The 25,094-nt window shown below is 38.7% G+C and overlaps 1 protein-coding gene across 11 annotated transcripts in view; it reads left to right on the top strand.

Annotated features, from left to right (window-relative positions):
- trip12 (thyroid hormone receptor interactor 12) overlaps window positions 1–25,094 on the top strand; it is an 81,565-nt gene that overhangs the window by 46,339 nt on the left and 10,132 nt on the right. For 10 of the 11 annotated variants that reach the window (XM_048169468.1, XM_048169465.1, XM_048169472.1 and 7 more), the window contains 22 exons: window positions 4,798–4,903; window positions 8,510–8,646; window positions 8,769–8,852; window positions 9,302–9,397; window positions 9,496–9,647; window positions 10,691–10,726; window positions 10,919–11,014; window positions 11,336–11,428; window positions 14,949–15,110; window positions 15,357–15,425; window positions 15,683–15,848; window positions 16,047–16,164; window positions 16,384–16,540; window positions 16,648–16,801; window positions 18,866–19,094; window positions 19,763–19,881; window positions 20,093–20,297; window positions 20,402–20,502; window positions 22,325–22,499; window positions 23,838–23,979; window positions 24,206–24,397; window positions 24,682–24,833. In XM_048169468.1, coding sequence (XP_048025425.1) covers window positions 4,798–4,903; window positions 8,510–8,646; window positions 8,769–8,852; window positions 9,302–9,397; window positions 9,496–9,647; window positions 10,691–10,726; window positions 10,919–11,014; window positions 11,336–11,428; window positions 14,949–15,110; window positions 15,357–15,425; window positions 15,683–15,848; window positions 16,047–16,164; window positions 16,384–16,540; window positions 16,648–16,801; window positions 18,866–19,094; window positions 19,763–19,881; window positions 20,093–20,297; window positions 20,402–20,502; window positions 22,325–22,499; window positions 23,838–23,979; window positions 24,206–24,397; window positions 24,682–24,833 — 2,941 coding nt within the window. The remainder of the gene's footprint in view (window positions 1–4,797; window positions 4,904–8,509; window positions 8,647–8,768; window positions 8,853–9,301; window positions 9,398–9,495; window positions 9,648–10,690; window positions 10,727–10,918; window positions 11,015–11,335; window positions 11,429–14,948; window positions 15,111–15,356; window positions 15,426–15,682; window positions 15,849–16,046; window positions 16,165–16,383; window positions 16,541–16,647; window positions 16,802–18,865; window positions 19,095–19,762; window positions 19,882–20,092; window positions 20,298–20,401; window positions 20,503–22,324; window positions 22,500–23,837; window positions 23,980–24,205; window positions 24,398–24,681; window positions 24,834–25,094) is intronic. The other variant, XM_048169471.1, reaches the window with a different exon arrangement.

The raw sequence follows: 25,094 nt of genomic DNA, 5'->3' as shown, positions 1-25,094 counted from the left end.
AGTTTAGCTCCAACCCTGAAAAAAAAAAAAAAATCCAACCTGCCTGTAGCTTTAATAATCCTGAAGACATTGATTAGCTTGTTCAGGTGTGTTTGATTAGGGTTGGAGCTAAACTCTGCAGGGCAGCGGCTCTCCAGGAACAACGTTGCCTACCCCTGCATTAGACTACTGATATAAGAAGTGTTATCAAAAGACTTTCATTCATATAGTTTCTCTTTTCTGTCTGATATAAAGTTTTGCACCAGATTAAGAGAGACAGTAGCGCCGAATCACTCGCGCTGTTTGTGAAATTAAGTCTGACAGAGGTTTCAAATGATTTGATCTGTTCATCTGTGGATTAATTTACTCATTCATCCCACAATGCTATAGTGAATTAATGTTGCGGTAATTTCCCGCATTATAAGCGCAGAACTTGCAGGAATGTGTAAAATGATGCGCAATACCCATTATCCTTTGCCAAAATTCAGGCCATGATTATTGTTTTGAATCTTTTGGTTTTCACTTGTGTGTCTTAGGCCCTGTTTACACCTGGTATTATAATGCGTTTTGGTCAATTGGATCACGAGTAGACGATGACTTTTTCATAGCAAAAGATTTGTTCATTGTTCATTCATCAACTAGATGCCATAGACTGAAAGATTGATTCTTGGGATTTAAGGATTGATATCGGTTCTTAAAAATGAGAAACGATTAAAATTAAGAATTTTTTTTAACCCAGTCCTAGTTAGAACACGTCTCTGTAAAAAAGTTAATCTGTTGCATTGGCAGCATGAGAATTGTTTGTGTTGGTCTGAACAGACCCTCATTCAAATTAAAATGTTTGTCACTCAGAATTTTCGCACAGAACATTTGTCTTTGTGTAAACATGGCTTTTAAAATTTGGTCAAAAGGAGGTGTCTTAAAGGTGGAGAAGGTGATCTAGAAAATGCTAACATTAGCCTGCTACAATCCCACCCTCCCTGCAAATCGGCGTCTAAAGTCACGCCTCCTCCAAAACACAACGCGCACACACACACACAGCTGCTCTCGGCAAAACATCAAAAGCGACGCCGTTAAACTAGGTCCTCATGTCTCAAAGCACATAAAATTACAATAATAATGAACGTTAACAACTTAGGCCACGTTCACACTGTACGTTTTGGGGATTGACATCCGCATTTACTTACAAGTGTGAGTCTCAATGTCGCGTTCACACAGCAACTTACAGTAGCGTCTCGAACACTGTCTGTATAAACGTGCAATGAGAGTTAAGCCCGTATTCTCTTACTAGTAACCATAACTACAGTGTCTTACCACTTTTGACATGACGAGTCTAATTGAATCGCAAGTTCATCCATCAACTTCATTAACCAGCAGCAGCATGTAAGCACGCGCTAGCCAGAGTCTGAGTCTCACGTCACGTCTTTTGCAACGTCTCGCGCATGACATGGCATTTGAATATGGAAAAGAAACACAAAACCGATATGTTTCTTACCGAGCTCATATCTCTGTCACTGTAAGGTAACCGAAAGCGAAACCACACACAAAACTCCTTAGAAGAGTGGCTCTCTCGCACTGTGTGATGTGACAGACAACTAGTTGTCCAGTCCGGTTCCGTTCATACAGCACGGATTTTCTGAGAATGCACTTGAGAGTCCTGAAAATGTATGGGTGTGAGTTCACTTATAGAATGTGGTTGTCACTCCCATAAATAACCTTACTGTGTGTGAACGTAACCGTATTAAGGACTCAAATACAGGACTGACAACTGTATTCTGCTGCTGTGTGAACGTGGCCTTAGAGAGTTTGTACCTGACTGCTGCAGATTCAAACTGTGAAAGGTGGCTGCGGTTTGTTTATGGTGCTCCGTGACTAACATCTGTCTGTATAAACTCTGCATAGCATGAAATGTGCTGATGACATGTGACGTCTGTGTGAACAGGCTTCATTCAGACCAAATATAATAATTGGATGAACATTTTATGGCCTTCCACAAATGGCATATATTTATAAAAATACATTTAGACAGTTTAAAGCACACTATGTAGTTTTTCACCACTAGAGGTTGCTTATTCAAAACAAAGGCATAGCTTGATGATGCAAGATTGAGCACCTATTCTTGGGAGATGTCGTCTTCACCACATAGCTGGTGGAAAAGAATCGGGAGGCGAAATCATGTTCATCGATGAAATTATTAATGTTACTGTACTATGAAGCAGAGCAGGGCCGTGTGTTGTTCGAGCAGAAACGAGGGCGCTGGAGCGATTGCTAAAGAGAGACGAGTGCGAGACACAGCTCGAGAGCATCGGAACTTTTATTCCCCAGACAAGTGCTTCCGCTTCTTTCGTCCAAGCGTATGTGGGGTAAAGCAGTGCGGTTTTATCATATTAGATACATTTGTGTCTTAAAAGTTATAATGCTACTCTGGGCATTCGCTCGGCGGCTGCTGTGAGACACTTGTTGCACACTGCAGTAAGCTAGATCGATATTAGGCATGGTAAAACATGGTACTCGCCGTAAATCAAGAAAACGAGATTTAAACCATAAGACAATGTGTTGAGCTAAATAACAATGATTAGATTTCTGTTGATGAATGTATCCATCCAAACAGTAGCTCACCTGTCTAATAAAACACATAATATATTAAAGCATCTTTGGTGTTTCCATGGTTTCTAAAAAAAAAAAAAAAAAAAAAAAACTGGAAACCGAATGTAACGCAGGTATGATGTCATTGATATGCGACGCACGGACACGCTCCATGTCCTGGTTAAAATGGCTTCTTTCTCTGGGTTTAAACATTCTTGGAAACATTTGCGATAATGTAAGTACACAAGTCAACAAAATATATAATATTGTTCTTGTGATTTTTGAATATTTTATTATTTTTTTTTTTTTACATAGTAATTGCTATCGGGATACGAGGAGACGTTGAGCCAGTATAACAAAAAATGTTTCTATAGAGAATCACCTATTGCACCTTTAAGATGATACCTTAAGATGCTACCTGCATGGGCAGCACACTAGGCTTTGGAATTGAGCATATGTTTTTGGCTTAATCAGAAAGAGAGCATATGACTGAGGCTGACGAGGAGCCGATGTTATCGTTAAATGTAGATGGTAGGCTGTGATTTAATTTACACACAGTGCTAATGAGATGATGTGGAGAATGCACTGGTTTCTGTGGAAACAGTCTTAACACGTGCTGTATGGAGTCTCAGAAGCAGTCGAGTAATGTGCTTGTTGTGGCCAAAGGTCAGAGCCAGATGATTTGAAGTGCTTTGCTATGCTGCTATTTCCATTATTTTCACATTGTTTTTCCTGTGTCATATTTGTTTGTCACATTTTAGTCATTTTTATAGATTGAGCAATAATCGGCTTTACAGATATTTTTCTCGATGTTTAAATCATAATACCATAATCGCTTGTCAGTTTTGTAATGGGCAATAGTTCACCCAATCATTTACTCACCCTCAAGTTGTTCTGAACCTTATGAATTTCTTTCTTCTGCTGAACACAAAAGATATTTTGTAGATTATGGTTAAAGGGTTAGTTCACCCAAAAATGAAAATTCTGTCATTTATTACTCACCCTCATGCCGTTCCACACCCGTAAGTCCTTCGTTAATCTTCGGAACACAAATTAAGATATTTTACTTGAAATCTGATGGCTCCGTGAGGCCTCCATAGTGAGCAATGACACTTCCTCTCTCAAGATCCATAAAGGTACTAAAAACATATTTAAATCGGTTCATGTGAGTACAGTGGCTCATTATTAATATTATTTAGGGACAAGAATATTTTTGGAGCACCAAAAAAAACAAAATAATGACTTATTTAGTGATGGCCGATTTCAAAACACTGCTTCAGGAAGATTCGGAGCACAGATGAATCAGCGTATGGAATCTGCCGTTCGGAGCGCTAAAGTCATGTGATTTCAGCCGTTGGCAGTTTGACACGCGATCTGAATCATGATTCGATACACTGATTAATTTGTGCTCCGAATCTTCCTGAAGCAGTGTTTTGAAATCGGCCATCACTAAATAAGTCATCATTTTGTTTTGTTTTTTGCGCACCAAAAATATTCTTGTCGCTTTATAATATTAATATTGAACCACTGTACTCTCATGAACTGATTTAAATATGTTTTTAGTACCTTTATGGATTTTGAGAAAGGAAGTATCATTGCTCCCTATGCAGGCCTCACGGAGCCATCGGATTTCAAGTAAAACATCTTAATTTGTGTTCCGAAGATTTACGTAGGTCTTACGGGTGTGGAACGGCATGAGGGTAAGTAATAAATGACAGAATTTTCATTTTTGGGTAAACTAACCCTTTAACCAAACAATTGATGTACACCTTCCATAGTATGGGAAAAAAAAAAAAAAAAAAAAATCGCGTTCATTCAGTAGTATTTGTGTCCCAAAAAAGAGGTAGACTAGTGTCATGAAATAAGAGGGTCTCGATGAAATCAGAACGCAAGTGGTCGCAGGAGACACAGTTGAGTAACAGGTGTAAACAGTAATGTGTCTTGGCTGACCATTTGTGATCTGATCACCCAAAACTCATCTTAATACCAGTTGGAAACAGGGCTTATCTCTCACTCACTCAATGTACAAGATATTGTGAATAATTTGCAGTCGCCAGGGAGCCGCTATCAATATGCAGGAGACTCCTGGAACTTCCAGGAGAGGTGGGATATCTGAATTTATGGCTTGCTATCCTTTAACTTTCTCTCTCTCTCTCTCTCTCTCTCTCTCTCTCTCTCTTTCCCCTTCATTCTGATTATTCTGAGTGTAATGCTGTATGTTTCTGTCTCTAGGTTTGAGGAAGTCCACTAAGAAGCGTAGTGAGTCTCCCCCAGCAGAGCTCCCCAGCTGTCGGAGGAGCACACGTCAGAAGACCACGGGCTCTTGCGCCAGCACCAGGTACTGAACCACCAGCCTTTTCAATCAAGAACAGTCTACTGCTCTAGAACACGCACATACAAATAAATATGTGCGGCTATGTTCGTAGACACCTTAAGGTCACTAGACAGTTTGTAGACAGTTTGGCAGCTCACTAGTTGGACCCTGTCTGCGGCCTTTTGAATGATTGAGCATCGTAAATCAAGCCAGTTGGTGAGAGAGATCACTCTGATTGGCTGTTCAGCTTAGTGAACCAGCACACAAGAAAAAAGCAAAAGTAATAAAGTGAGCAAATGACAAAGTCAAGAGGGCACTCACAGAAAGCTGTTATAATTTTATTACTTTTCTTATCTGAGCATCCTGATACGTGAATATTTCCATAACGGCATGGCCATTTGTAAACCAAATCAGAGCTTGATTACCATTTTGAATATGTTTTGTATGTCCGCCGTTGTAGTGTTGCTTTCTCTTTTTGAATGGCGAGTATAGACTATTACCACCTGTTGATAAAGACAGTTAATTATTTACACGCAGGTGCAGAACGCACATGCTAGTTGGCCATTGGCTGTAGCTTTTGCATCGTTTTTGGTCAACTTTTTTTTTTTAGGCCCAGATGAACGAGAAGCGAGGCGACAGCATAGTCGGCTTTTGTCAGCGCTAGTCCTTTGATGATGTGTCACGGCCTATAGATTTGCAGTCTTTACGATGAACTGCACAGTGTAAAGGTGCTAGATCAATGTCATTTTAACAACACCACTTTCAAAACTGTTTTATGGAGTTTTTGTGTACTAAAGGTATGTTTGGAAAGATGTTTAGTCAGCTGAACAATTGACATGTTAAATAACAGTCAAGAACAAAGAAACAAACAAGAACACTCTTTTCATTCCTGTCAAAAAAAGTAAATATGATGCTACCGTGACTAAGGACTATTGTGTCTGAATCTGATACAGAGATGACAATACAAGGGTAGTTGGTTCCTCCATATTAATTTATTTGTTAAATTTTACTAGAACCATTAATCAGCCCCCTCTATCCCCTCAGCAGTATTTTGTGGTAACTGCAGATGGGTGTTCCTGTTCAGTTAGTTACTTTACTGGTACTTCCAGTTCATCCTCATGGTGCAATGTTGTGGATTGTCTTGCAGAAGAACTTTGTCTTTGGGTTTCCACGTATTCATAAACAATGTTAAACCGTTAAAAACAGGGGCTGTATTCACAAAAAAAACTATCTTACCACTAAGAGATCTCCTAAATTGCAGTAAAAGTTTTTAGGTAAGAGTTTTCTCTTAACCTATTCACAACGCTGCTGAGACCAACTTTTACTAAGGAACAGAGAGAAATCTTAAGCTAAGAGAAAAGGTGGGGTTTACCTCGTTGTTATAGATGATGTCAACACACTTAATAACTATGCACACAGTTATTGGCTGACGGGGGATGGGTCTCTGTCAGTGATTTAATCACAGAAATATTGTAGAACGAGGTATCATGTTGCCACATTCAAATAAAGATTTTAAAACGTTGCCATATGCGTCACTAATTAAAGGTGCCCTCGAATGAAAAATTTAATTTATCTTGGCATTGTTAAATAACAAGAGTTCAGTACATGGAAATGATATACAGTGAGTCTCAAACTCCATTGTTTCCTCCTTTTTATATAAATCTCATTTGTTTAAACGACCTCCGAAGAACAGGCGAATCTCAACATAACACCGACTGTTACGTAACAGTCGGGGTGTACGCCCCAAATATTTGCATATGCCAGCCCACGTTTCCAACATTATAAAAGGCATTAGACAAGGGCAGCCAGTATTAACGTCTGGATGTGCACAACCAAATCATCAGACTAGGTAAGCAAGCAAGAGCAATAGCGAAAAATGGCAGATGGAGCAATAATAACTGACATGATCCATGATAACATGATATTTTTAGTGATATTTGTAAACTGTCTTTCTAAATGTTTCGTTAGCATGTTGCTAATGTACTGTTAAATGTGGTTAAAGTTACCATCGGTTATTACTGTATTCACGGAGACAAGAGAGTCGTCGCTATTTTCATTATTAAACACTTGCAGTCTGTATAATGCATAAACAACTTCATTCTTTATAAATCTCTCCGACAGAGTAGCATTAGCCGTTAGCCACAGAGCACTATCAAACTCATTCAAAATCAGAAGTAAACAATATAACAGTATACAATACTCACATAATCTGACGCATGCATGCCGCATGCATGACGAACACTTTGTAAAGATCCATTTTGAGGGTTATATTAGCTGTGTAAACGTTAAGGCACTGTTCAAGGCAAGCGCGAGCTCTGTGGGCGTGGACCACGGGATTTAAAGGGGCCGCAGCATAAAATCGGCGCGTTTATAATGATGCCCCAAAATAGGCAGTTAAAAAAATTAATAAAAAAAAATCTATGGGGTATTTTGATCTGAAACTTCAGAGACACATTCAGGGGACACCTTAGACTTATATTACATCTTTTAAAAACATAATCTAGGGCACCTTTAAACAAGTGTATGTTCAGCTAATTGTCAGCCTCTTGCATGTCTGCATCATGAGAGATTGCAGAATTCAAGTGACAGATGATGTTTTATAAACAAAGTTCGGGAGGAGCACGTTCAATTGGTCTATCTAATCAGCTGGAGAGGAGGCATATACAGCAGACTCACCTAGTTTGTGTTTCTCCGGCTGGTTCCTATTCCCAGCTGTGGAGATGGGGGACTTCCCTGGGTTTGGGCTAAATTGGAGCCCTTCCTTGGGACAGCACACCAAATACGCTTAGTTAACTCGCGATAATTTGTGTGAACTCAAGAAAACAATTGCAGCAGGTAATCGAACATTATTTTCTTATTTATTAAAGATTTATTGTTGCAGCTTTTGCCTTTTTATTATGATAGGGCAGTGAGTTGACAGGAAGCAAAGTGGAAGAGAGAAAGGGGTGACGGGATCGGGAAAGGTTCACAAACTCAAACTCTGGTCACATGGGCTGCCCACATGGCTATTCGCACCGACGATAGGACATTATTTTCAACTTGACCGCAATGTTTTATTTTCCATTATTCAATGCATTTTGCCTGTACATAAATTAACCTTTATGTCATTGCAGATTAAAATTTATAAATCAAAATATTTATTGCATTTATGAAAAAAAGGCTCCGCATCCAAGGCTCTATTGCCTATTGACTCAGTGGTGTACAGATTGCCAGTAACAGCCATTTTAGGATTGTTTGTGATTTGGTCTTAGTGACCTCTTCAATACTCCTTAATTTTCACAGATTTGGGAGCTGGTTTTAACACTAAATTGCTTTGTGAAATGATCTTAGAGCAAAAATATAGAAGTCCTAAATTAGGACTGACACGCCCATTATTTTTAAGAGTTTCTCCTACATCAACAAGTTAAGAGCTACTTTTAACCTTAAGATGTTTTGTGAATATGGCCCCACATAGTTCCGGTCCTTGATTTTGATTGTCTGAAGCACTTTCTAAGCTGATATGAAATAAATATGACAATTTAAATTGTAAACTCCTTTGTTCACATTTTAATAAGATTATTGGCCTTTCTCTTTCTCTTCTTCTTTTTTTTTTTTTTTTTTTCTCTCTCTCTCTCTTCTCCACCCTCCTAGTCGGCGAGGCTCAGGCCTGGGCAAGCGCGGGACTGCCGAAGCTCGCCGACAGGAGAAAATGGCCGACTCTGACAACAACCAGGATGGGGCCAATTCATCGGCCGCGCGCACAGAGGAAACGCCCCAAGGGGCGTCAGGTAAGAGAGTAGCAGTCCCCTGTGATATTGTGATGTGTATGTTAAGTACCTTAATACAGGTATGAAATTGTGTTTTATTCTACATCTCAGTCTCTTATACCCATTCTCTCTCTGCTCTAAAGCGTCTAGCTCAGTAGCTGGAGCTGTTGGCATGACCACCTCTGGAGAGAGTGAATCAGATGACTCTGAAATGGGAAGACTGCAAGGCATGTTTTCTCCTTTTTATTTCATAAATTTTCTAAAAATACAGTTTTAGGTGTCCATGAAGATATAGTAATTATACTGTCAAAGTTAAATTGTTACTGTGTTCGTTCTTCTTAGTGTTATGTTTTGCACACATCTCAACATTGTGTTAGATTATTGACTGTGATTGGAGTATTTAAAACATTGCTTTTAGAAGGAAAAATTTAGGAAAAGGTGTTAGTGCATTGTATATATCTTGCAGTGTTGTTTCTTACTTGTCATAATTTAATCAACAGTTTTAATTAAAATCGCTTTGTTATTGTCACTGCACAATTTTCTCATCATTGACAAAAATAAATACCTTTCTTAACAGACATCAGCAGTTTCATTGAAAGGATTAACAATGAACAAAGCCTAATAAAACACAAACATCTAGTTATGTGTGAGGTTTCATATTTTGCTCTCTCTACAGCTCTGCTGGAGGCCAGGGGCCTTCCTCCTCACCTGTTTGGCCCCTTTGGGCCCCGTATGTCACAGCTGTTTCATAGGACCATTGGGAGTGGAGCTAGTGAGTGACCTTGACTGATGTTTTTGACATTTTTGTGGGAAGATTAAGTATTTCTTCTGCTCAAGATGTCCGTCTTCTGTCTCCCTCTGCGCTTGCAGGCTCAAAGGCACAGCAGCTGCTGCAGGGGCTGCAGGCTACAGGTGACGAATCCCAGCAACTCCAGGCTGCTATAGAGATGTGCCAGCTGCTAGTGATGGGTAACGAGGAGACGCTGGGAGGATTCCCTGTCAAGAGCGTTGTACCTGCCCTGGTAAGTACACTACCTGGTCTTTGGCATAAAGCCTGATCCACACTGCAGTTTATTCTGGCAGAGCACCCAATTAGACAATTAGACATATTTATTAAAATTGCCAAATAGTAATGCCCAGATAGTGGTTCCAGGGTCGCTACAAATCCTTAAAATCTGAAGTCTTAAAATCAATTTCACAGGATTTTGTGAGTCTATGGGTGGTGGACCTTGGTTCCTCTAGGGGGATCTGGGTGAATGCCAACCTACCCACCCTCCCTTCCCCCAGCCCATCCCTAAAGTATATTATTTTTTACTTTAGATTACAGTAGGGAAATGATAATACTTTCGTATATATCCCCCCCCCCCCCCCCCCTTGTAAGAGGTAAACCCTTGAGCTTTTATTTTGGTGGAAAACTGCAGTTTCTTTGAAAAACACATAAGTGAAATGCTGTAATTATCTGTCCACAAAAATGATGGAAATTATGTGAAAATAATTTGTAAACTCACAGGACATGCAGAGATTTGCTGCATTCACTGTGAAAGAGCCATTCTTAGATGCAGAAAGCACCAGATTACAAGCTGATCATGTGAACAAAGTGCACATTTTGAAATGTTGAAATGTGAAGTTTATCATTTTAGAAAATTAGGTCTGGTTTCATAGACAGGGCTTAGCCTGAGCCAGGATTAGGCTTTAGTTCAATTAGGATATTTAAGTATTTTTTTATACACAAAAATGCATTTTAGTCTAGGACTAGCTTAAGCCTTGTCTGTAAAAATTGGGGGTAATCTTTTTAGTCAACCTGTATTATTTGAACTGTAATGTGTGCAGATTTGTTTTGGTTGTTTTACGCTTTAGGATGTTACTATAGACATAGCCCTACCCCACCCGTATGATATTAATTTTATTTCTGCAGGTCTTAGAAAAGGCCTTAGATTTGTGCTTTCTGAAATTTATCATCTGAGAGAGATAACCAACATTCTCTCTGTGTTGGGAGTCAAGCTTCCTCTGTTGCCTTTCTATTCTTACCCACATGTACTGTTCTCCTCTTGTCTTCTCTTTGCAGATCACACTATTACAGATGGAGCATAATTTTGATATTGTGAGTATTAGGAACTTCTGTGAGTGGGTGCACGTGTTTACTCAGACAGAACATTGTGCAAGCCTATCAAGGCCAACTGTAGTGAATCCATCACCTGGCAATCATTTCATCGATGTATTCAGTCATTGAATTTTGACACTTAAAATTGGAGAATAACGTAATACCTGTTCACAATGTGTGACATTTCTGCAGATGAATCATGCATCTCGCGCCCTCACCTACATGATGGAGGCTCTGCCGCGCTCCTCGGCTGTGGTGGTAGACGCCATCCCAGTCTTCCTGGAAAAGGTAAATGGCATCTCACTGTTTCTTTGAACCTTAGCTGCCCTGTATGTGTATAATATAATTAAAGGGGTTATATAATGGAAAAACAGGGTTTTTTTTGCTTATTTGAAATAAAAGTATGAATTTAGACATATGGAACAACATTTTGCTCCCCTCAAAAAACATTTTTGACATCACAACTATGAGCACATTTACATATCACCGACTTGATTGGAATGTGACATTTCACATGTGAATAAGTTCGACACTCATGAAAAGGTTATATTTAGAATTGCCGTCATTTGTGTTTGTTGTCTCTAATCCATTTTTCCCTTGTGTCCACAGCTTCAGGTAATACAGTTTATTGATGTGGCAGAACAAGCCTTGACCGCTCTGGAGATGTTGTCACGGAGGCACAGCAAAGCCATCTTACAGGCTGTGAGTACTGATGATTTCTTGTTACTTAAATGCCGTTTCAACCAAGTGTTAGTTTCGTAAATTAAATCTATTATGAAAAATGTTCGTCGGCAACCTTTTTTTTTTTTTTTTTTTCATGACTAAGACAGGACGATGACAAGAAGACTCCAGCGTAATTAAATGATAAAAGTCCTTGCGCACTGAGGGTGTGCGTTCACACTTGTTGTTCAGGACCTTCGGTTCATTTGGTCCGGAGCTTATAAAATGTGTAAAGGAGTCAAAACAGTGGCGGGAATCTCTCCGTCACGCACACAAACAATCTGCTGCATGGAGACGCGCGTCTGATGCCTGTGATGGGCAAACTCGCGTCTCCCATCTTTTCAGCAGTCTTGGTCCACTTGTTTGTTGTGCACCAGGGTTCGGATGGCAGCGTTCACACGTTCAGATGAACCGCACTAACGGAGCAATCGCACCAGGGTTCATTTTAATCGAACCGAAAATGGCAAGTGTGAACACACCCTGAGTCTGAAATTCTCGTCCGAAATTTTCACACATAAAAAACAAAACAAAACAAAAAAACGACCTCACGTTGTTTTAATCACTTTTACACACTGCCCCCGAAACTTGTCATAAAAAACTAAATACAAAAAGGAGACAAAAGATTACAGAATGTTTTTAACAAGTGTCTACAAGCTAAAGATGTCAAGATTTTAAATCCCCCAATCAGAGCTTTTCTCTTAAAATTATGCATTTTCTGCCTGGTGTTTTACTTAATCTTTGCAATCTGGCAACCATGCGCGCACACTCTCTCTACACTGCAGAAGAAGTGCTGATGATCTGAAAACACTGACAAACACTCAAATGAAAGTGTCATTCAGTCAGTCTGTGTTCCTTCATGAGTAGGGGTGTAACGATACGCTCAGGTCACGATACGGTACGTATCTCGATACGGAGTTCACGATACGATACGTATCACGATATTTTGAACAAAATGAAACTGAAATTCAAACAAGATTTATTAAAAAAACATGAACAAATTTCAATAATTTTCCTTGTTGTACATACAAGATCACATTTCAATAAAATAAATAAATATAAAAATTTAATAAAAACCTTCTGTATTCAAATTAACAGTTGAATAGGGCTGTCTGTCACTGAAAAAAAATGTTAAATTTAACATGAACTTAGACGTTTACATATCGCGTCTAAAAACGCGTGGAAGGCGCGGCCGCACCGCTTCTCCTTCTTCCCAAAGCGCTCGCGCTCCCGTGGCGTCGGTCGTTGCTATGCAACCATGAACTGAGCTCTCCAAGAGGAACAGGATGTTTCTGCAAAGGATAAATGATTTCTAGCCCTTGCATTAGTTCTACTACGAGATATATTGATGGAGATAAGATATAAAAACCACCATGTACAGCTATGATCAGCTGTTCGGCTGAGCTTTTGATGTTTTGTTACGGAAAGGCCATAGCTGATCGGTTGATTCTTGTCACACGACCTGCGGTGCGCTTGCGGCATTCTGAGAAGTTGGGAATTGCATGCGCGTCGCGACCGCGTTGATCCCATTATGAGCACGCCTGCCACGCGGCTACATTTGAAAATAATAACGGACTTGCACGCGGAAAAGACGCAATATGTGAACGGCCCCACAGAACTTCTTAAAGCAAAGCATCGCAAGCGTCTTTTGCTTTTCTGTGAGCACAGCTGTTTCTGTGGCACTGCGGTGAAAGAAAGCCACGACTTTTCTCACGCGACCATGCAAGAGACTGACATGAGAAACGTTTAAACCTGCTTGCAAGATTCAATGTGTGCGCGAAACACTTACTGAACTAGAGAGCTGATTGAGACAGGATAACTCTGGGAGTTGGAAGGGGTGTGTCGCGATTCTGCCTTCTCACATCGCGATACAGGTTCGTGGACCTGCGTATCGCGATTTCGGTTTTATATCGCATATCGTTACAGCCCTATTCATGAGTCGTTTGCACTGTTTGCTGCGACTAAATCTGTGATCAAAGCTTTTTATTGATTTTTATATTTAACTGTAATAAATCCAAACATGGATCTCGACTATATTGTTTGCGATTGTGGTTGCTGAATAAATGCAACATCTGTGTGACAAAGTATTTTTTGCTGTTGTTTTAATAGAAAAACGTTAATCTAATTTGGAATTATTGGAAATACTATTAGGAATTTCACAGTTTTAATTTTTGAGAGAAGTTTCTTGTTTTACCTGTTTTCATAATGTAGAGAGTGTGTTAATATAAATAGCCTAAAATAAATCAGGAAACTAAATTAGGCAAGTTAAACCATGCGTATGAATTTACATTCTCTTGATTTGTGCTTGTAGGTGACATAAGTGACACATTCTGATGAAATGTAAAAAATTATTTCTCAAATGACAACAGTCATTGTGGTTATAATTTCAAGCAAAATAGTTGTGATTATCAGTTTAACCATTATGCAGCATGATAAAACTGATGTTTTCTGTCACTAAAACTAGCCTAAAATGCCCACTTTCCCAAACATTGTCAACTAAAACTTGACTAAACAAGAACAGGACAAGGTTGACTAAATATAACTTCATTTGACACAGGCCTAAGACAAAATTTAAAAATAGCTGTCAAAATTGTCACTATTTCAACCAGTAAGACACCATTTATATTTAATTAAATTTAATAACCACAAAAAAAAAAAAAAAAAAAATCAGCCAATGGGCTATATGCACGGAGCGTTCTTTAGAACTTCTGCAATAATATAAGCCAGCTCGAAAACTTCCAGTGAGATGTCACTTGCTGGTGTGTTGAGCATCAATAGTGTAATACTCAGTTTATAATCAGAATATAGTCACTTAAATAGTCCGGCATAGCATTAATTTAGTTATTCAAACGTAAGATGACATAAAAAATAAATAAAGACGTACCTCAGTGTTCCTCCTTGGCTAAATTCAATTCGACCCAAAAAAATAAAAAAAATAAAAAAAAGTAATTTATTGTGCACTTTAGTTAGATTAATTAAATAAAACTTGTTTTCACAAGTGTGCCAAAATCATTGATCTTGCGCGGCACTGACTGACAGCTGCTGTGATTTATAAAAGGAAAGCATGGTGCTCCCTTTGTGTAATTCATTCACAAGAAAATGTATTGTTTTTCATAAGATTTTGTGAGTACTTCATACTTCACATTGACAAAATGTATTTTTAAACCTATTTATTTTATAATGTTTAATATTTAGTCAAAACCGAAACTATTAGAGGAAATGGCTGATAAATGTGCAAATAAATGCTACTCTGTCACCACTAGATGGTTATAGTCGTAATTATTGTCGTTATTAGCTGTTCCAAGCATTAACATAGAGTAGTACAGAGTAGACACAGGTGTGCATATTGTCTGTTTTATAACTGCTTTGAATGTGAAGTCTGTTCTATTTACCCCATCTTATTTTATTATGGAAAATGACTCACCACTGACGCTGTGCTGTTTTTTTTTTTTGTTTTTTTTTTGTTTGTTTTTTTGTTTTGTTTTTTGAAAATGTCTCTTTACAGGGAGGTCTAGCTGACTGTTTGCTGTACTTGGAGTTCTTCAGCATCAATGCTCAGAGGAACGCGTTAGCCATCGCTGCTAACTGCTGCCAGAGCATCACGCCGGACGAGTTTCACTTTGTCGCTGACTCTCTGCCCCTGCTCACTCAGAGACTCACACACCAGGTGATGAGTTGAAAGACACAGCAGATACCTCATTCACATTTACAACAGCAGATGAACAGACGTCATGTCTGGATCTGTAACACAAACATGAGCACTCACAAGGACGTAAGCGTTATGTTTGCCATAGTGTTACTGGTGTGATTCACACCTGGTTGACACTTGGTTGGCAGACTTGGGGTGTAACAATAATATCAGCACGGTCTATCTCAGAAGAAATCAGCATTTTTGTTTTGACTTGTTTTTCAGGATAAAAAATCTGTCGAAAGCACTTGTCTCTGTTTTGCCAGGCTGGTGGACAACTTTCAGCATGAGGAGGTGAGAAATCATTACTCGTGCACAAGCACAGCAAATCTTATAAACCTTAAAGGGTACATAACACCCACAGTTTCCGCCAATCTCGTGTTAATCTTGAGTACCTATTGAGTAGTACTGCATCCTTCTTATCTCATTATATACATTGAATTGTCATTATTTACAAATGCTTTGTGAATCGCCCAATTGACCGTCACCCAAAATGTAAAACATATTTGTGCATTCAGTATGACCTCATTAACCGCTGCCCTGTGTCACAGAACCTGTTACAGCAGGTGGCGTCGCGGGACCTGCTGACCAACATCCAGCAGCTGCTGGTTCTTACTCCACCCGTGCTCAGCTCCGGCATGTTCATCATGGTAGTGCGCATGTTCTCTCTCATGTGCTCCAATTGCCCATGCTTGGCCGTGCAGCTCATGAAACAGAGTAAGTCACTCGCACGCACACACATGACCCGCCCTGCTGCCTGTTTCCAAAAAGACAACACCAACACAGGAAAGAATGTGGTACTTCAGAGCAGTTTGTTTTGCACATATTTATCAAGATAAACACTGGATGGACGGCATGTGGTCTGTTTTACGAACACATTTAAATGTACATTGAGTGACTGTGTTTTGTTCACAGATATAGCAGAGACCCTGCGTTTCCTGCTCTGTGGAGCATCTAATGGGAGCTGTCAAGAACAGATTGACCTTGTTCCCAGAAGCCCCCAGGAACTTTATGAACTCACCTCACTTATTTGGTACATCCTGTTTTCATAAACCTATCCTCGATCTGTGTGGCTCTGTTAGTGACATCCAAGTAACTTTCTCTGAGTAAACACAGACTCCGATTGGAGGACTTATGAAGCTTAAAGGATTAGTTCACCCCAAAATTAAAATGTGTCAGCTTTGCTAGCAATTCAAGCAGAGGAAACTGTAGTGAGTGTGTTTGATCACTCTGATTTGTGTCTCTGCTATAGTGAGCTGATGCCATGTCTGCCCAGAGAGGGCATCTTTGCGGTTGATGCCATGCTGAAGAAAGGCAGTGCCCAGACTACAGAGGGTGCCATCTGGCAGTGGAGAGATGACAGAGGCTTGTGGCACCCTTACAACCGCATTGACAGTCGTATCATTGAAGTATGTTCAGCTAACTATATTCAGTGCAGATGTAGTTAGTGTGGGTTTCAGTAGACCAGCTAATGATTTAGAATCACCATGCAATATAATTGCTTACTCTTTTTCAGACTGCACACCAGAACGGAGAAGATGAGATAAGTCTGTCGACACTCGGCCGTGTCTACACCATCGACTTCAACTCTATGCAGCAGATAAATGAAGACACTGGCACAGCCCGTGCCATTCAGAGGAAACCCAACCCTCTAGCCAACCCCAACACAGGTACACATGCACGCTCACACTTAATGAAACATTCTGGATTGTTTAACCGCATTTTCAGCAAACTATTAAATACCAATAACTGCAACCGGAAAATATGGCCGAAAAACAAGTTAATTGCCCATAGTTTAGTTTATTAAATCAATATAAACTAAAACTTTCCACTTAATGTTAAACACTGATAAACTTTATTAGAAAATTAAGACTTAACCATGAGAATCTTTTCATTATTAAAATAAATTAAAACACATTAAAATGTCTAAGCCTTATCACTGCTGACACTGATTCTTTTATTAGTTTTATTTTATTGTCATGTGAAATTAATAATGTACAAGTAAAAATGACAAAATAAAAATAAAACTCTTTCTTAAATGTTATTTTTAAATTATATCTCTCACATTAAAGGGGACCTATTATGCCCCTTTTCACAAGATGTAATAAAAGTCTCTGGTGTCCTCAGAATGTGTCTGAAGTTTCAGCTCAAAATACCCCACAGATAATTCATTATAGCTTGTCAAATTTGCCCTTATTTGGGTGTGAGTAAAAACACGCCATTTTTGTGTGTGTACCTTTAAATGCAAATGAGCTGCGGCTCCCGGCTCCCTTTCCAGAAAAGGGTGGAGCTTTAACAGCTCGCACATCGGTTGCTTAACAGCAAAGCTGGAGAATCTCACACAGCCAAAATGACTATTGTCAGTAACAGTGTTCAACCTTACATTGTTCAAACTGGAGTCGGACACTGATGAAGAGACTTGGGAAGAAGTTACAACTTTTAGAATGCAACTGGATGTTTCTGAATGGTTAGTGGATAAATTTATGTAGTTGCTGTGAAGTTGATTCAACTCCTGATTCAACTCATCGAATAGCATGTTCCATCATGTTAATCTTTTGTGCAAATCGAGGGTTGAATTGACCCTTGTTTGTGACGCAGTCCAGCGCAAAATGACGGCATGGCAACAACACTCTACTACAACAACTCTTCCTCTTCTCTAAAGCAGCCCAACATGACCTCACCCCCTTTGTTGCGTGTTCCCCGGGGGCAGGGTTTATGTAAAATTTGGGGTTTGTGATGTCACCAACCCAGGAAGAAGCTTGTTGTAGTCCCTACCAGCCATTTGTTGTAGTCCTTAAAAAGCGATTTCTTTAGAAAGAAAACATCTCTCTTTGCATTAAACTTTATCATAACTTTGCACATGTTGTTTATGCTCAAACGGCAACATTAAACGCTAACTAAAGTTAGCAAAGTGAAATCATAATGAAGGACCCCTTTAATGTTATACTGTGCTTTCATTAAAATGAATATATTTGACCATACTCTTACATCTCTTTTGTGCATAACCACTTAATGAAATTTATTTTGTAAGAACAGAAACGTTTGGAAAGCTAAAAAGCAGAGAACAGGCTATTCCTGTGTATGCATCGCACATTTGTGCTGTGTGTGTGCACTTTGTCTTCAAAATCAAAAACCCAGTTAGCATTTTTCCACATTAACATGGTTGATATTAATATGATGAAATTATGATTAAGTTACATGAAGATCTACTTCACAACATGTTTTTTTTTATTGTGCTTGTGTATTGTAACAGATAGATCGCTCTCTACCCCAAAAAAAGTGCTTCATCTGCATGAAGCATAAGTGATATCTTATTCAAAAAAGGCAAATTAAGATGGAACGTATGTGGCCATCTTTTGCATTTAAACAACTAATGTTATCCCTTAACCTCTTAAATAATTTATTATTCTTTAGTTATATGTAATAATGCATACTTGATACATACTTTGGCCATTTTCTGCCGTGTTATAAATTAACTTCATGTAGGAAGCATAGTCACGTGTCACAACAAACTCCATGCAAAGTCTGGACTGGTTTTTGGTCGGCCGACCTTTGTTTTCAAATAATTTTGACCAGTGGTAAACAGTAAGCACACTTAAAATAGAATTGTATATAAACATGGAATCAAATTTTGCTTCCATAAATGTGACTCATTACTAAATTATATGAGATATTTAGTGTGAATAAAATGTTGTAAAGAAGTAAAGGAAGAAAAACAGTGTCTGTCTTCACAGGAGGGCACTTGGAGGTGCGGCGAGAGGACGCACGCGCTCAGCTGATGAAAGAGGACCCTGAGCTGGCCAAGTGCTTCATAAAGACTCTGTTTGGGGTTCTTTATGAGGTGTACAGCTCCTCAGCCGGGCCTGCCGTCAGACACAAGTGCCTTAGAGCCATCCTCCGGATCATCTACTTCGCAGATGCAGAGCTGCTTAAAGATGTACTGCGCAACCATGCTGTGTCTAGGTCAGTTAGCAACTGAAGAGCCATGTGTGAGAATTGGACCAAAATCTTATCACAATCTGAATGATTTTACATCAGAATAAAACAGAATATTAGACTGCTTGCATAAAAGGGATATAATTATCATTTATCACTATATCTCCCAATAATATGTTCTAGAAATATGATATTTGAATGCTTAGTTTTATGATCAAAGCCCTGTAGTTTTTATTGTGTGGGGCAAAACATATAATAAAATGATAATTGAGAGACAAATGTTTCTCTCAACCTTGAAACCTTCAAAAAGACACCTGAATGTGACAAGAAGGTAGACAAAAAGGGAGACAATAGAAAGGCACCAAGGCCACATTTACACTGCCTTATCACTGTGTCTTATCACTCTTGTGTGTAAATGACGTAAAGCAGTCCTGCTCACTGATAGATGGACGCATGTGTCTACTGTGGTATGAAAACTACACTGAAATATCTATCACACGTCTGCCATTGTTAATTATTGTCTCAACCCAGCCATAGTGTGTGCACCTTTTTCCATTTCACAATGTAATGTTCTTCCACTTGAATTGAACAGTTGAATGAAGATACGTGGCTTATGAAGCTTGTAAGAGTGCTTGTTTGTTTTGAAGATTGACTAATTTTGAACTAATGTGCAAATGTCTGTCTTATGTCTGTAGTCACATAGCTTCCATGCTGTCCAGTCAGGACCTGAAGATTGTAGTGGGCTCTCTGCAGATGGCTGAGATCCTCATGCAGAAGCTACCAGATGTTTTCAGTGTTTATTTCAGGCGAGAAGGTACTGGATCTGTTTTTTGTTGTTGTTGTTGTTTTTTTTTTTTTTTTTTTAAATGCATTTTTCAACAAATTTCTATAAAGTTACTTCATAGAATGAGGTAAGTAGATGTGATGGGATTAAAAAATGTTGTCTCCAACATTGACATCACTGGGAAAAAATATTTGATTACAGTAATGCATTACTCCCATTTTGTTGTTCTTATTCTGTTCAGGTGTGATGCACCAGGTAAAGAACCTAGCTGAATCCGAAGTGTTCCTCACCAGCCCTCCGAAAGCGTGCACCAGCGGCACAGCTAGTCTTTGCACCACCACCATCACCACAGCAACCACTACAGCTGCCTCTAACGTCACACCTGACTTGGGCTCCCCCAGTTTCCAGCACAGCATGGACGACTCACTGGACCTCAGTCCGCAGGGGTATAGAGCCATTCTGACATGCACCCATACTGATCTAGAGTTTGCAGGCCTGGTGACTAATGTCTTGCCATTAAAGTTTAAAAATGGATCCCTCTGTTCTCTAGTAGGCTGAGTGATGTTCTGAAAAGAAAACGCCTTCCTAAAAGAGGACCGAGGCGTCCCAAGTACTCCCCACCCAGAGACGATGACAAAGTGGATAATCAGGGTATGTAGCACTCCTTGTGTTGAAACATTGGCCCCAAAAATGTATTTGGACACTTGGGCCCAGTTTCACAGAGAAGGCTTAGATTAAGCCAGGATTAGCCTTAGTTCAATTAGGACATTTAATTAGATTTTATAAATGTGCCCTAGAAAAAAACATCACTGGCATGCATCTTGAGACAAAACAATGGCACTGACATATTTTAAGATATGTCAGTGCAAGTTGCTTTCAGATAAAACAGCTCAAACATTCATTTTAGTCTTGGACTAGGCTTAAGCCTTGTCTGTGAAACCGGCCACTGATGTTTTATATAAAAATACACTTTATCTGTGATGTGTCTTGCAGGTCTGTTTGCCTATGAATAGTAGGGCTGCCCCCTCATAGTTAACTAATCGTTAGTTGACTAGAAGAGGCTTAGTCAACCAAAATTGTATTAGTCGGGGAAAATAAAAAAAAAACCTTGTGGTGAAGTCCGTGAGGGACAGATTGTTAATGGTGGGTCCTTGTGGTAATTACAGTATGTCGGGTATCATTTGAAACATGTAAGCAGTCTGAACTTTACTTGGCTGCCCGGCGTGCCCGCTTTAATGTTAACCTAGATAAATGTGCGCTTTTATTAGATGCATATCCAAGTGTTCGTATGGACTGAGGAAGCTGAAGTATTAGCGCGCTTACTGCAAGACATGGAGGCGCCGGCGCGATTGTATTTTTCTCCGATAACAGCGGAAGCAGCTTAAAATACTCCATAATTGTTGGTCATACATATAATAGTAATACATAATTCGAAAATCTAAAAAATGAACCGAAACTCAGTGTATAGGCTTCTTGCCTCACAGACATGAGAAATATATCTGTAGAAATCTTGAAATGTCTACTTTTAAACTAACCAATTCAAATAGAAAAGAAATACTCTCTGCTAATGTAATCCGTATGCATTTCTCTCTAAAGGCGCATTCCACTATACTGCGGAGAAGGCGAGTCAGCATCATCAACTTAATCTAAAACACTAGTTTATTAATAAATAATTAAAATATCTCCTTGCTATTTTTTTCCTGACACATTCATAATTATTACTTTTGCCTGTGCTTTGCGGCAAGCTTTATGCATGCACTTTTATTTTTATATATATATATATATATATATATATATATATATATATATATATATATATATATATATATATATATATATATATATATTAAACAGTCATTATGGTTTTGTATTCTCCTTAGTATATATTTAAGTAATTAAATTAATATAAAATGTACGATTAGTTGACTAATGACTTAACTGAATGACTAATAGTCTAGAAAAATCTTTAGTTGGGGGCAGCCCTAATAAATAGCCTTGCCAGGTTAGTTTCCACTGTTATCTGATATAAATAGAAATCAACTTTTGTAACATTATTTAAAAACAATTAATTTCAGCAAGTCAAAATGCGGCATATAAGCTGCTTACCTGCTCATAAGATTGGATACCTCTGTTATTTGGAGAGTTTTGATGTTGATAGTGACAACCATGGGCACGTCAGTGCATCTCAAGCCATCAGATTCGTCCGTGCACAGCTGAAGCACAACTCGCGTAAATACCAAAACAATATTTCTCTGCAAGTGATTTTATGCTTAACTGCTAGAGGGCTAAAAGTTACATAGTATAGCTTTAATGCAATGACATTCATACAAATGCCTTGTGGGTTTAGCTAAATTTTGGCATCATCTTTTGTTTTGAGTGTTGTGAATGATGTTCAGTACGCACCCATCATTACACATGAACTTTAATGTGGTCATTATAATATCTCTTCTTACTCTGCGCGTCTCCTCCACAGCTAAAAGTCCAACAACCACACAATCCCCCAAGTCCTCTTTCCTGGCCAGTTTGAATCCCAAGACCTGGGGTAAGCTAGGGACTCAGACAAACAGCGCCAACTCAGAGCCCTCGCGCACTGCAGGGGTCAGTGGTCTGGCACGAGTGCCGCCTAAGGACTCTGTTTCAAACAACAGGTAAAGCTACAGGTTTTATTTGTGTTCTGATTATAATTGTTTTTAATTGTTGTTCAGGATTATTTGTGGTTGGGGGATGTGAATGGGTTGATTGATAACAGATGTTTGCTGTTCATTGTTTCTAATGAATGCACTATTATAATGTGTTGTGGTTTTAAATAGGATCGTTATGATGCACATTAATATATAAGCTACCAGACACTATAAATGTCACTTTTGATCAGTTTAAGGTATTTAAAGTTATTTCTTTAAAGTGCCCCATTATGCTTTTTCGAATAAAGTTAGTCTCCTAAAAGAAAGAATCGATTCTGATCTGCCAAAATGAGTCACCAGTAATTCCAGTCTTGCTTCTGTAATATATATATATCTATCTATCTAGCATAATGCCAGTCTATGGTCTTCATTGGCTAACTGTGAACTAGTGTTAATTTTGTCAGCTTAGTCCTGTGTCAAATGTACTTTTTAGAATTTATCATTGTCAACCTTGTCCTGTTTTTGTTCAGTCAAGTTTTAGTCGACTAAGTGTCTGGGAATTGTAGTCTAGTGAAAATGAAAACTTTGTCACATTTTCGTCATGCTGCATAATGGTTAAACAGATAATGATTCCTAATACTAATTCCAATTATTTCAAATTATATTAATGTTGTTCTATTCAAACAACAGCAAAATGTCTTTGTATTGTTGCACAGAGGTTGTGTAAATGCATTTATTCAGCATCCACAATTGCAAACAGTAGAGTCGAGATCCATGTTTGGATTTATTGCAGTTCATCACTGAGAAAGTTTGATTGCAAAAAAAACAGAAAAGTGTAAGTGGCTTGTGAAGGAACACAGACTGACAGAATGACACTTTCATTTAAGCAGAATTTCAAATGAAGATCGCTAAACTCCAGCTTACGTTTGTCAGTGTTTTCAGATCATCAGCACTTCTTTTGCAGTGTAGAGAGAACGTGTGCGGTTGCCAGATTGCAGAGAATACCTGGTAGAATGTGTATTCTTTTAGCAGAAAAGCTATAATTGGGGATTTGAACTCTTGACATCTGGCAACCGCAAACATCAACGCTTGTAGTAGAGGCTTGTAAAGCTTGTAAGGCAAAAGTCTATAATGTTTTTCAACAAAACTTTACCAAAATCTCTTATTTTTTATTTTTAAACTGCATTTTACATTATATTCCAAACTACATTATTCAGATAACAGCAAATGTATACTAAAAGCATAGATAAATGCATAAGTCATGTAGTTAGTCTGTCACTGTCTTTCTTTAGTCTCTCGGTTACATAGTTATTTTTGACCAGTTCTTTTGACATCTGTAGTTAAATGTTTTTGTTGACTTTTCAGGGATAAGATAAAGGCTTGGATAAAGGAACAAGCCAGTAAGTTTGTGGAGCGTTACTTTAATTCTGAAAGTGTGGATGGAAGCAACCCTGCACTGAATGTCCTGCAAAGACTCTGCAGTGCCACAGAACAGCTGAACTTGCAGGTAACCCCTGACATGAAGTTAGCATTTATAGCCATTATAAAGCAGGTAATATGCCAGTTCTGTCATGCTGCTGAAGTTAATGTATTACCACTGAAACAATTTGCATGTGATAACTCTTTATAATGCTGTTTATCACTTTTTAATGTGTACAGTTTAGATAGAAATACATGTTTGTTTGGTTTTGTGTCATATTCATTCTCTCAAACTGTTTTCATGTGCGTTATAGGTTGACAGTGGTGTAGAGTGTCTAGAGGAGATAAGCAGTATTGTATCTGAATCGGACGTGTCCTCCTTCGAGATCCAGCATAGTGGGCTTGTGAAGCAGCTGTTGTTGTATCTTACATCAAATAGCGAACGGGACATTGTCAGTAGAGATGAGAGAATCAAGAGGTTCCTGCACGTGTTCTTCGGCTGCCCGGTTAGTCAGACTGTCAACTGCTATTTTATACATTTTTACACATTATATATATTAAAATTTGCACAGTGCTTACAGAAATATTGCATGATTTTATACATTGCCAGTTCCAGTATGAATAAAGATTATATATAGAGAGAGACAGCAAAGCAAGTAGGTTTTTTTAACAGTGCTAGGGTTGTTCCCCCTTTTCCCTTAGCGCTGAATGTATGTATATATATATATATATATATATAGTTGTCACTGGTGGGATCAGTGTGACTCATTGTTTGTTACATGTGATTCAGATACCAGGGCAGGAACCTCTGGGGCGTTTGGACCCAACAGAGAATGGCCCACTGCTAGCACTGGTGCACAAGATGAACAACTGCCTTAGTCAGATGGAACAGTTTCCTGTTAAAGTGCATGATTTTCCCAGTGGAAATGGCAATGGAAGCAGGTAATGCCCCTGGACTATCTTCTCTAATGTTCTTGTTGCTGTAAATGCATCCATTTATCTTTTGCTTTCATGTTCTACTAACTTTATTAATCTTCACACTCTTACTCATTATTTCCTGTATATATTCCCCATTTTAAATATATTGTAGACAGTTGGGTTTTTGTTTTGTTTTTTCCTTTTTTTTTCTCAAGTCCAGCAAAACAGCCACATTGCAATGGTGCTTTTATATGTAATAAAATTTATTTTTTATCTATGCAAACC

The sequence above is a fragment of the Megalobrama amblycephala genome, linkage group LG19 (genome assembly GCF_018812025.1).
Source record: "Megalobrama amblycephala isolate DHTTF-2021 linkage group LG19, ASM1881202v1, whole genome shotgun sequence".
Classification (NCBI taxonomy): Eukaryota; Metazoa; Chordata; class Actinopteri; order Cypriniformes; family Xenocyprididae; genus Megalobrama; species Megalobrama amblycephala.
The sequence above is the reverse complement of the archived record's forward strand: the minus strand, read 5'-3'. Positions and strand labels throughout refer to the sequence as shown.